At 44.4% G+C, this 17,002-nt stretch overlaps 1 protein-coding gene and 1 pseudogene across 1 annotated transcript in view; both read left to right on the plus strand.

Annotated features, from left to right (window-relative positions):
* Window positions 1-17,002, plus strand: part of LOC124805178 (vascular endothelial growth factor receptor kdr-like) — a 511,639-nt gene that overhangs the window by 57,666 nt on the left and 436,971 nt on the right. The window contains exon 2 of the mRNA XM_047265665.1: window positions 12,928-13,073. Within this exon, the coding sequence (XP_047121621.1) occupies window positions 12,928-13,073 (146 nt within the window). The remainder of the gene's footprint in view (window positions 1-12,927; window positions 13,074-17,002) is intronic.
* LOC124709390 lies at window positions 11,319-11,436 on the plus strand (annotated as a pseudogene).

Below are 17,002 nucleotides of genomic sequence, written 5' to 3' on the forward strand. Positions count from 1 at the left end.
GAGGTTATGACTGTTTACTAGATGCCATGCCTTTCAAGAAAGACAATCGAAACCTCCGGTGGAACTACGATATGGCGGGAAATTCAAACTGAAATTTGTCGGGATTTTATGCCGCACCCTGTATCCTTTGCATCTTCATCTCTGCATAACTGTTCGACCAAAATTCTCTCGAAACTGCGTACTGTAGTTAACCCTTGGTCTGGATTTACAATTTTATACCTCCCACTGCCACAGACACACAATCACACACATACACACACACTTCACACCATTAACAGCGTCACTATTCTTTGATACCTCAGAAAGTCTATCAACCAATTCCTATTTTTCTCTCCTGTTGTGTCATAAAGATCTTTACAATACGATTCAGTGTAGATACATCCCCATCAGTTACTAGACCTACCCCACTAATCCTCAGCACTCGTCTGTTACAGTACATTTGAAATGCGTGTTTTCTTATCTGGTTGCCCTGTTTACTGACCATGTTTGACTTCCACACAGTGCAGAAAGTTTCGAAAAAGAATTCTAACTCTTACATTTACGTTTACTATTACATTATGTCTCCTCTCCAGAAAAGCTTTCCTTACTATTCAAGTCTGTATTTCATTTTCTCTTTACTCCTGCCATTGTCAGCTACCCAAACAGCAAAATACATTCACTCATCATACCTTTTAATTCGATTCTTTTCCATTACTTTTGTTACACTTACATCCAAAACACTATCCATTCCATTCAATTACTCTTCTGAATAATTTTCTGTCTGCGACAAAATCACAATAACATCAGTAAACCTGAAAGTGTTTATTTCTTTTTCCTGAACTATAATTTCCTTTCCAAATTTCTCTTTGGATTGCTTTACTGCTTGTTCAATGCACAGACTGATGAACATGGTTGAACTACAATCCTGTCTGACTCCTTCCTCAGTTAATGCCTCACTTTGATGTCCTTTGGCTCTTACTGCCCTTCCATTGTATGGTCCTCTTGGTGCTGATCATGTCTGGTTTTGCCTTATCATTTTGGACACTCATTCTTTTCTGTTCCAGTGCTTTATACAACTTTTCATCCTTCACTATGTGGTCCCCTTCGTTAGGTTTGACCTACCATTCCCCTTCCAACTTCTACAGAAGAGAGGATTGTGCAGTGAAGATCTCCCAAGGTGGTGCACATCCCCCCTTTCCTGGCTTTCTATCTGCATACTTCCTTTTTGGCCCAATATCCAACAAACCCATTAGCCACCCCATTATGTGGGGGCTCATCAAGTACCTGCACAGTGGTAGCTCCCTGACTGTGTAGGGATTGCACTATTGGTGCCAGAGCTGGAACTCCTCACATATACAAAAAAGTATGTCCCATCATTATTGGGGCATGGGACTCTGGGCAACAGTTAACCAGGCAGGTTGCCACTGCTGTGGCTCGGCAGCACCCATGGGGAGAGCCTGAATTCAGAGTGGGTGGTGCCAAGCTGGATGACTTGCCAATGAAGCGGCATAAACTTTCTTCCACTGGTGACTGCCTGGTCCCAAGAGTCTTTGCTGAAGAAAAGAATTACTTGAATGTGGAGAGAGATGATGCCACAATGTTTCCTTCCCTGGCTACACCATGGGAGAAATATGGGGCTAAGAGCCAAGGGTATACATACTCCTCACAATTCTTATCTTGTTCTAGAACCAACACTGAGTCCTTTACGGCTAAAAAACCATTATTCTTTGTTGAACATCTTGAGGACAGATTTGGGGATGTATCAGCTATTTGAAAAACGAAAGTGGTTCAGTTCTGATGAAAACAGCATCCCCCACTCAGTTGCAGGTGCTGCTCACATGTGACAAACTATATAATATTCCTGTAGCCATTACACCCCATAACAATCTTAATATCATCTTGGTGTCATCTACCATTGTGACTTTCTTTTACAGACCAATGACAAGTTACATGTAATTCGGCATGACAGGATATGCATTTTCTTTGCTGTGTCCAATGAGGATCATACAACAACAGGGTTAACACTGGGGCTTTTATCTTCATCTTTGGAGGTGACGCATTATCTGAAAAATGATATTTTATCAGTATTATTAAAACAGTATGATGCTTCTTCCATGCAGTGCTTCAGATGATGGGAATTTGGGCAGACGTCTTTGGGTTGTAATGCTAACCCCATCTGCATGGACTGAGCACATCAGTTGCCTACAAACTTTACATGTGCCCTTTCCCCCATCCATGTTAACTGTGGGGAGCACCATTCTCCCTGTTCACTGGATTCCTCTCTTCTCTTCCAAAGAGAAACGAAACTCCAAGATTTCAAGACTCATCAGCAATCAAGAATAAATATTACCATTAAATTAACCTTAGCTATGAATACAATGATGTCATCCTCACCCTTCATGACTTCTACGTTGGGTCCTTGGGGTCACTCAACTACACCCATTCCCATGAGGATTGTGAGCCCTTCTCATATTGTTTCCCCCACATCCACTTTGATATCATTGACTCCCGATCCACCAGCAATGTTGATCACCAACCTTCAGCTGGAGAAACAACACTCTCCTCTGGTGTCTCTCTCCAGGAAGAGGTCCTTCAGGACACTTTCTTCCCAGCATTCTGCTGAACTGCTATTGGATACCAGCCAGTGGCTGAAAGAGCCATAGGTTGCTGGTTATGAGGCTTCACATTCCTCCTCTGCCCCTGAAACTGTAGCAGGAAGAAGAGGGACAAAAAGGAGAAAAAGGAGACCTCCAGCATGAAGTAAGTTCCAGTGTCACCATGTCCCTTGTTCGAACACTGTACCTGAGACAGAGATCCTGATGGTCCATATGGCGCTGTATAACCCCCCCCCCCCCCCCCCCCCCCACACACACACACAGAACCTGCTTCAGAACTGTTGTGTATTTATGCTATATCGTTGTGAGCAGTGGCAGCAGACGACTGTGGGGCATGACATGCCACCATGGTCCCTTCACTCCCCCACAAGATACTCATATCAATGACCCTCTAGTGGAACTGTAGCGGTTTTTTTCCACCATCTAGCTGAGCTTCAACATCTCTTATGTGTTTCCTCTGCTTGCTGCATTGCCCTCCAGGAAACTTGGTTTCCAGTATTGCTAACCCATTCCTTCCATGGCTATTGAGTCTATTTTAAGAATAAAGCTGACTATGACAGAGCTTCAGGTGGAATTTGCATATACGTTCTGGACTCCATCTACAGTGAACACTGTCCGCAGCTCATGGTCGTGCGGTAGCGTTCTCGCTTCCCACGACCAGGTTCCCGGGTTCGATTCCCGGTGGGGTCAGGGATTTTCTCTGCCTCGTGATGACTGGATGTTGTGTGATGTCCTTAGGTTAGTTAGGTTTAAGTAGTTCTAAGTTCTAGGGGACTGATGACCATAGATGTTAAGTCCCATAGTGCTCAGAGCCAGCCACAGTGAACACTTGCCACTTGATATGCCCTTTGAGGCTGACGCTGTTCATGTGAGGATGCCTCTGGATTTTACTATCTGTAATGTGTATACACCTCCCAATGTGTTTCAGAATTTATTGTCTACCCTGATTTCTCAGCTCCCCCACCCTTCCTGATTTGGGGTCACTTCAATGCCCATGACCCTTTGTGGGATGGAACTAGGATCACTGGTTATCAGAACTTTGTTTGTAGAGATTGATCTCTGTCTCTGGAGTGCTGGTTACTCCACACACATAAGTGTAGTGTCAGCCATTGATCTTCCCACTGACAGCCCTGGTCTTGTCCCCTCTATCCATTGGAGAGTCCATTATGATTTGTGTGACAAATAGTTCAAATGACTCTGAGCACTATGGGACTTAATATCGGAGGTCATCAGTCCCCTAGACTTAGAACTACTTAAACCTAACTAACCTAAGGACATCACACACATCCATACCTGAGGCAGGATTCGAACCTGTGACCATAGCAGCAGCACGGTTCCGGACTGAAGTGCCTAGAACTGCTCTGTCATTTGTGTGACAGTGATCATTTTTTGATTGTTTTGTTTCTTCCTCAGTATCACTTGCCTGGTTTTCAAAGTGGATGGGTTCTTGACAATGCTGACTGGGATGCCTTTGCCTCTGTTTTCACCATAAGCATCCCACCATGTGCAGGTACCGATGTAACTGTCAGCACACAACTGGAGCCCCACAAGGGTTTGTGCTTGGCTTCCACAAGGCCCCAGCCCTTGCAGCACTTTTTTCTTTCCATGCTACATCTTTATCATCTTACTATACTTTTTCCCCTCCCTTGGGGAACATGTCTGGGGCATTATTGGGAATGTTCTGCATTCTGTCGCTGATGTGTGAACAGTCTCAACTTTGTTTTTGGCTCCATTTTCCTTTCTTTGTTTCCCTTCTCTCGTTCCTCTGCTTTGGTGTTTGAGGATCCTTTTTTTCCTTCTTCCTCCCTGTGCACTCCTGAAGGCCGGCCCATGCGTCTGACGTGTAACAGGTGACTGGATAATGCATAAGTCCCATCCCCGGGTCAACAGGTAGGGTTGGTGCATACCCCCTGGTACAGGCCAGGCCCAGGGAGGGGTGACTGCCTGAGCTGTAATATTCCCAAATTGCCGATTGGTACCTCCATCAAGTGTTTGGGAGGTGTGACCTGAGGTGTGAACAATCACCTAAGGCGGGTACACACCCTTGTGAAGGGGCCCCCAGTTGGAAGGAGCGCACCATCAGAGACGCTGGCAACAATGGGGGATTACCTCACGATGAGTCAATCATAGTCCCCATTGATGTCTACAAAACATATACGTAATGAGGCTACTGATTCGAAGACCCTTCCTGCTGCAAAATGGTTCCTTGTGGTGTCACGTATTGAAGACTGTCAGTCTTTTGCCATTGTCAATCCACTTATTATCCAGAAAGGTGTTGATGCAATTGCTGGCCCTGTGAAATCCTGCACTTGTCTATGGAATGGCACTTTGCTTTTGGAGATGGCTTCTGATTCTCAAACACAACAACTGCTTGCTGCCTCGCTTCTCCATGGCTACCCTGTTTGTGTCGAGGCACATAGAATTTTGAATTCTTCCGGTGGTGTAATTTACACCAGGGTGCTTGATGGTCTAACTGAGGCTAAAATACAATCTCACCTCTCTGATCAGGATGGGATGTCATTGCTGTCCATCGTGTAATGAAAAAGGTCTATTCCTCCTTGGTGCCCACCCACACTCTTTTCCTCACCTTTGATACGGTGGTGCTGCTGTCCAAGATCAAAGCAGGCTATGAAATTATCACAGTCCGTACATTCTGAATCCGATGCACTGCTAGCAGTGTCATCATTTCAACCCCACTTAAACATGTTGTTGACACCCAGCCAAATGCGTACTCTGTGGCAGGGATGCACACGAGGGTGAATGTCCACCTCCTTCTCCCTGCCGAATCAACTGCATGCCGCCATGCCCCCTCCTCTAGGGATTTTGCCGTGTATCTAGATGAGCGGGCTGTTCAAGATTTGGGTGAAGGAAAAAGTGCCTTACCCAGTAGATCGCAAGTTACTGGCTAGTCGCAAACTCTGTGTTCTCCCGTTTGGCACCTATAGTTCATTTCTTGTTACCCCTCGCTCCATGAAGGATGTAGCCACACAGACATGACCTCAAATTCGGCTCTAAGGTTGTGAAATCTCCCATTGTCAAGGTAGCATCATCATCCCCCCATCTTGCTGTGCAACAAACCGTTAACCTCTCGACACAAGGGGCAAAGCCACCCACTACACAACCAGCATGCAGGAGAGGACAGAAGGAGTACTCCTGTGAAGACTTCCTCCATCCCTTCAGCCACACAACACCCAAGTCTTCCTCTAACCAGAAGGGCTCAAAGAAGTCCGCTAAAGACAAACGGTCTTCTCCTTCGCCAACTCGAAATCCAGCTCGACGGTGTCGCCACATGGTCCCTTAGCCTGGCTGGCCTCTGTCTCACCGGTGCACACCATCAACCATTTTTCAGTGTTGGACTCCACAGACCAACTGCACAAGCATGCCGATGCTTCTGAGGACCCCATGGAACAGGATCCTCCTGCTTCTGTGCCTTCTAGTAGCGACTCTACTCCGGTTGTCACTCGGCGGCCGCTGAGTTGACATCCCTACATCTCTTCCTCCTCATGACTGTCCTCCAATGGAAAGTTCGCAGCTTTTGGTCCCACAAAGAAGATTTACAACTGGTTTTAGCATTGCAGCATCCCCTTGTACTCTGCCTTCAGGAAACGAAATTACACTCACACAACTGCTTTGATCTTTCACATTACTTACCAATTCGTTTTGACCTTCCCCCTGAGGTCAGCATTCCATCTCATGGGGGCATTATGCTGCTCATACAGGGTGACTTTCATAGTCAACCCATCTCCCGACTACCCGTCTTCAAGCTGTTGCAGTTCCCCCTTTTCTTCGCTGCCTAACTTTTTCCCTCTGTACCATTTATGTCCCTCCGTCATTCGCTGTCACCAGGACAGACTTTCTTCAGTTTATTGAGCAGCAACCCCCCCCCCCCCCTCCCCCATCCCAACCCCTGTTTTTGCTACTCGGTGACTTTAATGCACATCATCCCCTTTGGGGTTCTCCCAGGAACTGTCAGAGGTGCCCTCTTGGCTGACCTTCTTAATCAACGTAACCTGTTCTGCCTTAACACTGGAGCACCCACTTTCCTTTCTGACTCCTCATACACCTGTTCCCATTTGGACCTATCCTTTTGCACTTCCCAGCTTGCACATCGTCTTGAGTGGTCCTTTCTTTTTGACATCTACTCAAGCGACTATTTCCCATGTGTTCTCCGTCTGCTGACTCCTACCCCATCCGTATGCATGCCCAAATGGCAGCTTACTAAGGCTGACTGGCAGCCTTACACCTCCCTAGCGACCTTTGAAGAACAAGATTTCCCCAGCTGTGATGACCAGGTGGACTATCTCACCAACCTTATCCTTACTGCTGCAGAATGTTCCATTCCTCGCACTTCCTTTTTACCACGTCATGTCCCAGTCCCTTGGTGGACTGAGGCATGCCGCGACTCAATTCACGCACAGAGATGTGCTCTCTGCATTTTTAACTGCCACCCTATGCTGGAAAACTGCATTCATTATAAACAGATGCGTGCAAAGTGTTGTCGAGTTCTTGGGGATAGCAAAGAGCTAGTTGGATTTCATTCACTAGTTCTTTTAACAGTTCCACACCTTCCTCTGTCGTGTGGGCTCTGACGGCTCTCTGGAACCAAGATCCATTCCCCAGCCATTTGCGGACGATCCGAGCTCCTCCCACTATCACCCTGCTTTCATCCATTGGAAACAGGTAGAGGAGGCTTGGACGATACCCTTCTCTTCTCAGAATCATGAGTGCTACAATGCCGCCTTTACTATGAAGGAGCTAGATCATGCTCTCTGCTCAACCCGATCCTCCGCCCCAGGATCAGACGCCATCCACATTCAGATGTTGCAGCACCTCTCTCTTTTGGGCAAGCATTTTCTGCTTAACATGTACAACCGCATCTGGTCTGAGGGAACATTTCCTGGACGCTGGGATGAAGCCACCGTCATACCCGTACCTAAGCCCAGTAAGGACAAAAGCCTTCCTTCTAGCTACCGCCCCATCTCTCATACCTGGTGCGTTTGCAAGGTGATGGAACTTACGATTCATGCCCGGCTGGTGTGGTGGCTCGAATCTCGCCGTTTACTAACGAATGCACAGTGTGGATTTCGAGCACGGCGTTCTGCAGCTGACCATCTCTTTACTTTGTCCACCCATGTCATGAATGGTTTTCTGTGGAAATCCCAGACTGTGGTTGTGTTTTTCGATTTGGAGAAGGCCTACGACACCTGCTGGAGACCTGGTATCTTCCAGGCTCTTTACATGTGGGGCTTCTGTGCGAGCCTGCCCTGTTTTCTTCAAGCATTTTTTCGAGACCAAGTTTTCAAGGTGTGTGTGGGTTCTACCTTGTCGGACACCTTTATCCAGAAAATGGTGTACCTCAGGATTCCGTCCTGAGCGTCATCCTCCTTGCCATCACCATTAACCCTATAATGGCCTGTCTCCCACCGCGCATCTTCAGCTCCCATTTTGTCAATGATTTTGCCATCTATTGCAGTTCTCCACGGACCTGTCTCACTGAGCGGCGTCTTCAGCACTGTCTTGATCGTCTTCATGCCTGGAGCATCGACAATGGCTTTCACTTTTCCCCTGACAAAACCGTCTGTATGAATTTCTGGCAGAGCAAACAGTTTCTCCCACTATCTCTCCATCTTGGGCCTGTTGCCCTTCCGTTCATTAACACTACGAAATTTCTGGGGCTCCTGCTCGCTAGGAAACTCTCTTGGTCCTCCCGTGTATCTTACCTGGCAGCCCTCTGTATGCGGTCCCTTAATATCCTACGTCTCCTCAGTGGTATTTTCTGGGGTGCCGATCGAACCACCCTCCTCCGTTTGTACCAGTCCCTCGTCCGTTCAAAACTCGACTATGGGTGCTTTGTTTATTCATGTGCCTGCCCATCCCTTGTTTGCTGTCTCAACACTATCCATCATCATGGTGTCTGTTTGGCCACAGGTGCCTTTTACACCAACCTGGTTGAGAGTCTGTATGCTGAAGCTGCTGAACTACCACTGTCCTACCGCCGTGACTTTCTCCTCAGCAGGTACGCATGCCTTTTGTCTGCCATGTGTGGCCACCCCTCCTATGCCCCCTTTAATGATTCCTTCGATCGTCGGTATGGGGCTTGTCCCTCTTCTCTGTTACCTCCTGGAGTCCGCGATTGCACTTGCTATGGCGGCATAACTTCACGGTACCTGCAACCTTCCCAGTGGGTACGAACCCTCCACCATCTTGGTTTCGTGAAGTGGCCCATGTTAACCTTGGCCTTCATTTGCTTCCTAAGGACACTACTCCAGTCTCGGTCTATCACCTTCAGTTTCATGACCTTCACATGGAACTTCATGATAGTACCTTTGTATACACTGATGGCTCTTGGACTGACCATGGGGTCAGATGTGCCTTCACCATTGACACCCCTGTCTTTAGATATCAGCTTCTGACACATTCCTCAATATTTACAGCCAAGCTTTTCGCCTTGTATCAAGTCACAGAGTTCATCCGGTGACACAGCATTCCCAATTGTATCCTCTGCTCAGATTCACTCAGCGCCCTCCGAAGTCTCTGTGCGCTGTACACCGCTCATCCCTTAGTGCAGAGGGTCCAGGAAAATTGTCACTTGCTCACTCTCGGTAGAGCTAATGTCATGTCTCTGTGGGTCCCTGGTCATATCGGTCAGCCAGGAAATGAGGCTGCTGACACTGCTGCCAAGGCTGTAGTCCTCATACCGCATCCTGCGAGTACCTATATTCCCTCCGATGATCACTGTGTTGCTGTCTGTCATGAGGTGGTGTCCCTTTGGCATCACCAATGTTCCTCCCTTCACAGGAATAAGCTTCGGCTTATTTAGCCTCTCCTGGTGCCTTGGACAACCTCCTCTCAGCCCTCCCGCAGGGAGGAGATTATTTTAACTCGGCTGCATATTGGGCACTGCCTTTTTAGCCATCGTCATTTTCTCAGTGGTGCTATCCCACCACTCTGTACGCATTGCGCCCAAATTTTAACTGTCTGCCACTTCCTGCTGGAATGCCCTTTTTTTTTTAACCATTTACAGTCCAGCTTGGGTTTGCCATTTGATTTATCAGCCATTTTAGCGAATGATGGGCGGGCTTTCGACAGAATTTTACTTTTTATCCACTGAGGCAATATGGTGAAGACCATTTAATTTTTAGTTTTGGACCACTGGTTTTGTATGATATTTTTTTAGCCCTTTTTCCACGTGCCTGTTTTTAGCTGTCTCCTGTTCTGTTCATTGGGACTGACGTGTAGTCATTTCCCTCCTCTCTGTGTTTGTGTCCTATAGTTTTGACTTGTGCACGTATGACTCAAGTTGTTTCTTGCATCCCCCAAAAAAAAAAAAAAAAAACTGGAGCCATTCTATTGGTAGCACACTCAGCAATCTTCTATTCCTCAGGATCCCCCGCATCAGACAATAATATCCTGGTGGACTTCCAAAATCACCATGACCATTAAAGATCACAGACAGGTTCTCCAATGCCATAAGTGACATCCATCAATGGGGCACCTCATTGTCTTCAAACAGCTCCACGTTTTGATCCACCACCTAGTAACAAGACAGAAAAATGAAAGCTGGGAACAGTGTGTGTCTACCAGCGGACCACGTACTCCTCCTTCACAGGTTTGGGCTTATGTTCAATGCCTCTGTGGACACTAGCCCATCACAGATTTACCTGGTGTCTCCATGAGTAATGGGTTGCCTAAAATTACCCAAATGCTATCACTGAACATTTTGCTATGTGCTATGCTTGAGCCTATGCATCTGAGAATTATCAGCCTGCATTTCGTTTCCTCAGGCAGCATGAGGAGTCAATTCACTTACCTTTGACTACATGTCAGTTGGAGCCATATAATGCTCCATTTAGTGAATGGGATTTTCTTGGTGCATAGACCTTTTCCCTGACATGGCTCCAGAGCCAGAGTCTGCAGCTCGTGGTCTCGCAGTCACATTCTCGCTTCCTGAGAACGGGGTCCCAGGTTCGATTCCCAGCAGGGTCAGGGATTTTCGCCTGACTCAAGATGACTGGGTGTTTGTGTTGTCCTCATCATTTCATCATCATTAGTCAAAGTGGCGGTTGGGAATTTGTACGGGTGCTGATAATTGCACAGTTAAGCGCCCCACAAACCAACCATCATCATCATCATCATTATCCAGAGCCAGAATGCATCCGTGGCCAAATGTTCAAATATCTGTTGGCAGATTGCCAATGTCACATCCCTGCCAATTTCAACTGCAACTGGAGTGAGGGTGAGATCCCATGATTTGCCCTTTCATTGATGTGCATCTTATAAGCTCTTTTCAAGATTCTGTCCATTCTGTTCAACTGCTCTTCCATGTCCCTTGCCATCTCTGACAAAACTACAATGTCACTGTCAAACCTCAAAGGTTTTACTTCTTCTCTCTGAACATGAATTCCAGTTCCAGATTTCTCCTTGGTTCCCTCTGCTGTGTGCTCAGTGTACAGAGTGAATAACATTGGGGATAGGCTACAACACAGGACTGTTCTGACAACCCTATCTCATTCCCTTCACAGCTAATGCTTCCCTTTCATGTTCTTCAACTCTTTGCAACTGCAGTTTAATTTCTATGCAAGTTCAAAATAACCTTTTGCTCCATGTATTTTATCCCTGTTACCTCCACAATTTCAGAGAGTATAGTCCAGCCAATACCATAAAAAGCTTTCTCTAAATCTACAAGTGCTATTATAAAATAAGGTTTGCCTTTCTTCTATGATGGGCAACAGCCTTACCACAGTGGATACGCTGGTTCCCGTCAGATCACCGAAGTTAAGCGCTATCGGGTGTGGCCAGGACTTGGATGGGTGACCCTCCCAGCTGTTATGTGCTGTTGCCATTTTTCAGAGTGCACTCAGCCTCGTGATGCCAATTGAGTAGCTACTCAATCAAATAGTAGTGACTCCAGTCAAAAAAAAGTATAACAACTGGGAGAGTAGTGTGCTGACCACATGCCCCTCCTTTCCACATCCTCAGCCGAGGATGACAAGGCTGTCGGATGGTCCGGATGGGCCACTTGCATCCTGAAGACAGAGTGCTCTCTTCTAGAATAAAGTGTAGGGTTGATATTGCCTTGTGTGTTCCTACATTTCTCTGTAGATATAGGAAGTGGTTTGCTGGTTGATGTTAGTTAACAGCAAGAGGCGTAGTACTTTTTGCAGTGCCCCACTCCTACAGTGCTGTACAGAGCATGCATCTCTGTTCTGCTGCGCAAACAATTGATGTTCCATTGTAATCACTGGATACAGCACTTTCCTGAGTGAAGCCCAGGTAAAAGAATATTTTAAGTATATGACACAAATGTCTGCATGCTCTCAGACATTCCTTGAGTAGACGATGGGGCTAAAATATTTGATACAATAATCAAAAGCCACACATTGTTAATTTCTCAAATTCATAAGGTATTAGAATTTCAACACTGTAAGTCAGAACCACAAGGTAAGTAATCTAAACTGATGCTACTAAAAATTTCATCTCACCAGTTTCTTCTGAAATTACTCAACCCAAATTTTAAACAGAGAAGCCTAACCTAATGAAAGTGTTTTGTGTCTCATATTTCAGTTACATGTTTCTTGTCAAACTTCAACTTAATACCATGGCAGTTATAAAATCATCGAAAAACATGTAATATCTCCAAAAATCCTTCATGTTTTTGAAATTTTCCAGAACATTATTTTTTTTCATCTGTCAATACTTAATGATAGAAATGTTGTTATAAAAACAATTATTATTGCTGTCAATAATGCCTGTGCAGTGAACATGTCATAATAAAAAAAAAAACATTGAATGGCACTGACTGAATACAGAGCACCTTATAAATATCAGAGAGTAATGTAAGGAAGTTCATATTTCCTTATCCACACTGTGCGTCCCAGTCAGTTTTGTAGAATGAGCACAGTAACATGTGTGGAGCATGCCAAAAAGGAGCTGTTTCATTTGGATGTGTGGATGACCACTCCATGAATAAAGTTACCTGACTTATTGGTGTATCTGTGTAAACTGTACAGTGTGTCTGTAAGGAATAGTGTAACACTTATAGTCATGTAACATGGCATAAAAACAGTGGTCCTTAAAAGATCCTCACTGACAGGAACCAGAAATGAATGTCACACATTGTCAATAATAGACAGACAAAAACTAGACAGGAATTGCTAATGGCAGTGAGCGTAAGGCCATCTCAACCAGTTTCCAAGGGAACACTTTAAATGGAACTGCATGTAAGGGACATTTAGATTATGGCCATTGCTCATAGTGCTACATAAAGCTGCATGTCTTCAGTGTAGTAATTGCATTTGAACAGACATAATTAACATTACTATTTCTCTTACAGAGCTATCTGACGCCTCTCATAGAAGCAGCGAGTCTCCTGTAATAACGTCTACAAATCTCTCAGAAATTGTAGTAAACCCTGGTGAAAATTATACTATAACATGCAAGGGTGATACTCCTGTAATCTGGACCTACCCCAACATTTCGGTAAGTTCAAACAAAGTCTACATTTCTTTTTTGCCTTTGCACACAAGAGGGGCCTTATTGATTAAGTGGAATTTTAAACAGAAGTTATTATCTTTCATAATGACTGATGAAGATGACAGAGCTGCATCCTCTTCCTTTTTATCACTTGTCTGTAACTGCAATTATTAAAAATAGAAACTAGTAGAAAAGAACAACCAGAGCAGAGGAAGGCATCTCAGAAATAAGCTTCAGATTAATATGAGATACCATCAGATGAATTAAGTTTCCAGATGCCAAAATAATAAATCAGATTATAGAGCTAGCAAGCATGATTCTTGAGATGTTTCTGTTTATGGAGCCTCACACACAAGCCACAGATAGCAGTCGATGCCAGTTTGCGTGATCTGACTATAGATCACACATCTGTAAGCAAATCACAGATCACAGTGGTCAAAAAAATTGCAGATCACAGTGGTCGATCAAAGATTGCCCATAAAACAAACTGCTGAATTGCTTGTGACGAAACGAATCACCCATGTGCAGCAATGTGGCTGACTGGCTATGGTTGTTTGTCTAGTAATTTTTGTCTAGTAATTACACTATGGTTATTAAGCAAAATTGTGTAGTTTTGTTTTGCATTGGTATGCCCATGTGGAATAAATAAACTGGAGGGAAAAAAAGTTCCTAGACCATTTTAGAGGTTTCCAGTTCACTCAAGATTTATTTTTGCAACAGTGCTTATGGAATACATCAAATGATTACATCTACAGATCAACAGCACAAAAGATTCTGAGGTACCAAGTATACAACCATGCTGTAACACCTACATCAGTATTTGGTGAGGTGAATACTGTCCTCGGATATTTTATTCAGTGCTTTCTCAACCTATTCATGTAGTTCTACAAGATTTGTTGGTTGATGAGTTGCACAAATTACTTCTTGTCCACACATGCTCAATTGGAAACAAGTGTGGAGACCATGCTGCCCATAGAAGTTGCTGCACATCTTGCAGAGCACATTGAGTTTCATGGGCACTGTATGGTTGAGCATTATCCTGTTGGAACAACACATTACCTTCCTGTTGCAATAATGGCAAAAGGATGAACCTAACAACATTCTACATGTACCAAATGCTGGTTAGTGTCCCCTCCAGAAACACCAAAGGTGAACAAGAGCTGTAGCTTGCTGCACCCCACCATAAGACCTGAGTTGGGGCCATTGTGTTTTGGACGAATGCACTCTGTGAGACAGTGCTCACCAAGTCTACATTGCATGTGCAAATGACCATCACTTGCATGCTGGCAGAATCTGCTTTCATTGCCGAAGATCACGGTGCACCCTTCCATCTTCCAACTGATGCTCTGTTGGCACCATCTGAGCCATGCGTGTCAGTGCTGTGGAATTAGTGAAATATGGGCTATACATGTGCGTGCCTGTATTCCCAATGCTAATGTCCAGTTTGCAATAGTTCTTGCTGACACGTCTGGCCTCTCAAGCCCTCTTATCTGTGCTGTAGTATTTGTACGATCTGCCACAGCGGGTCTTTCAAGCGTCTCCATGACATGGTTGCCTGCTTGCTTCACAAGTTTGCTACCACACTGAGCCTTGTGGCTGTGAGCATTCTCTGGTAGCTGTGTCACTACTCTATATGTTGGTGTACGACACTGAAACCATTATCAGTACATTTACTATCCCCTGGGTGGCATACAGCACTACTGGATCAAAATTGACATGTTTCCAGCTGTACTAATTTTTTTCCAGCAGTGTACTTTACTCTGAAAAGTGTCACTGAAGGTGGAATCTGTGTACGTACATGATGAAAGGTCCCCAGGATGCTGTAAAATTAATATTTATAAAACATATATTTAAAACACCAAGTGACCAGAGGGTTGGCAAAGACATTAATTATGAATGCGTAATAAGGCACAGACAAATGAAATACATTTTCTCATTCAATTTGTTGTACAGTTCTTTGTTTTAGACAGACACAGTCTAACTCTCTTGTATGTAGAAGGATGATGAGGATGTCCAATTTTAGACAAGCAGTATTGCGATCTCGGGGTGTGTGTGTGTGTGTGTGTGTGTGTGTGTGTGTGTTTATGTGTGTGAATAATATAATGTTAAAGAGCCATATTAAGCATTTTATTTATTAATGAAAAGAGGATTTTAATGATTACGACAAGCGCCGGTTTCCCCGGAGTCCCATTCGTTATGTGGAAGACTGTTTTCTACCAACAGCACTGGCTGTCACATCTGTGTGTCCACTGACAGCTAGACTTGTCACAGAACTGGCTGTCAGTTCAAATTGGCACTCTTCATCAAGCTCTGTAACTTGTGTGGTGTTCAGCACTTCCAAACCACAGCATCTCAAAGCAATGGCTTATTGGAGTGCTAGCACAGCATACTTAAAAGAGCACTCATATGTCATGGGGGTAATCTGATGGAATCCCTGCTGTGGATGCTTGTAGACATGCATTCAGCATATATGGCAAAACCTCCATGTCTTCTTAGCTGAAATTTAACACAGTGTACCTCTCACATTACTGGTAGACTTTGTATCACGAACTCAATGGTCAATGGACAAGGAACCCACTATGCTCATTTGGAGTGTCAAGCAGAACACTACATGCCTCATGATACCACCCCTGCAGGCACACAGATCACACAATATCTTTGTTCGTCAAGCCCTAAAATACTGCAACTGTGTCATGATGAGACTGACACAGTCCAACCTGCCTTGCAGCACCTTTTTGTAGATACCTGCTTGTATTTGTGCCACCTCATCTATCGATACTACAACAAATCTAATTGTTTCTTAAGTAATACAGGATCATTTGCTGGAGCCTGTGCACTGTGCTTATTACTATGAATTTCCCATGAATTTCTATTTCTACAGCACAAGCTTCAAAATTCTGCTCACTTTAAAGCATAAGTATCCATCTTTTGTGAATGGAATTTCTGATTCAGAAGACACACACACACACACACACACACACACACACACACACACACACACACACACACGAACAAATGCAACTAACACACACAAGACCACTGTCTCTGGCTTCTGGGACCAACAGCCAGAGACTGTGGTCAGTGTGTGTGATTGTGTTTGCATGTGGCGTGTGTGTGTGTGTGTGTGTGTGTGTGTGTGTGTGTGTGTGTGTGTGTGTGTGTTTTGCCAATTTTTGATGAAGGCCTTTCTGGCTGAAGGGTCACTTTCAGACAATCTTTTTGTTGTGACATCTGCAATTCAGCACCTCCGCTATAAGGCGAGTAGCAACTATCCTTTTCTTTGCAATATAAGTTTTAAAGCTACTAAAATCATTAGTAGTGGGAAGGAAAATTGTATCATCTGCATACAACACTGTACTGGACTTAATAAATGATGGTATATCATTAATCAGTATTGGGAATGAGAAAGGGCGTAGTACAGATCCGTTTGGAACACCTACCTTAACTTGCTCTATACTGGACATTTCTTTGCCAACACTTATAACTTGTTTACATCTCTGTAGATTAGATTTTAATAGTTTACTGCAGTTATCTCTAATTCCATTTTTTCCAGAAGTAGTGTGTACCCTACGCAGACGAAAAAGTTTCTTGAGCAAAGCTTTTATCATGAATCACTCGATATAAATATTTGACTACAGAGTCTGTTACGCTAATTATTCCTAAATGTACAAAGAAAACAGTTAACTGTTGGTAAGTTACACATTGCAGTACCTTGGAAAAATCTGGGACTATAGAAATTAGCCAGTGACTTGAAAGGAATCTATATCTTCCTATTTACATACTGTGGATCTACCAGAGTCACTTTAAGCTCATTAGGAAAATGCCCCTCAGATTTATACTTGTTTATACGACATGTTTAGGAGTACACAATACAGTCTTCACCTTCTTTAGTATGTCGCAAAATATGTCACTGTCTGATGATTTCAACAGCTTTA

This window comes from Schistocerca piceifrons, chromosome 7 (assembly GCF_021461385.2).
Source record: "Schistocerca piceifrons isolate TAMUIC-IGC-003096 chromosome 7, iqSchPice1.1, whole genome shotgun sequence".
NCBI lineage: Eukaryota > Metazoa > Arthropoda > Insecta > Orthoptera > Acrididae > Schistocerca > Schistocerca piceifrons.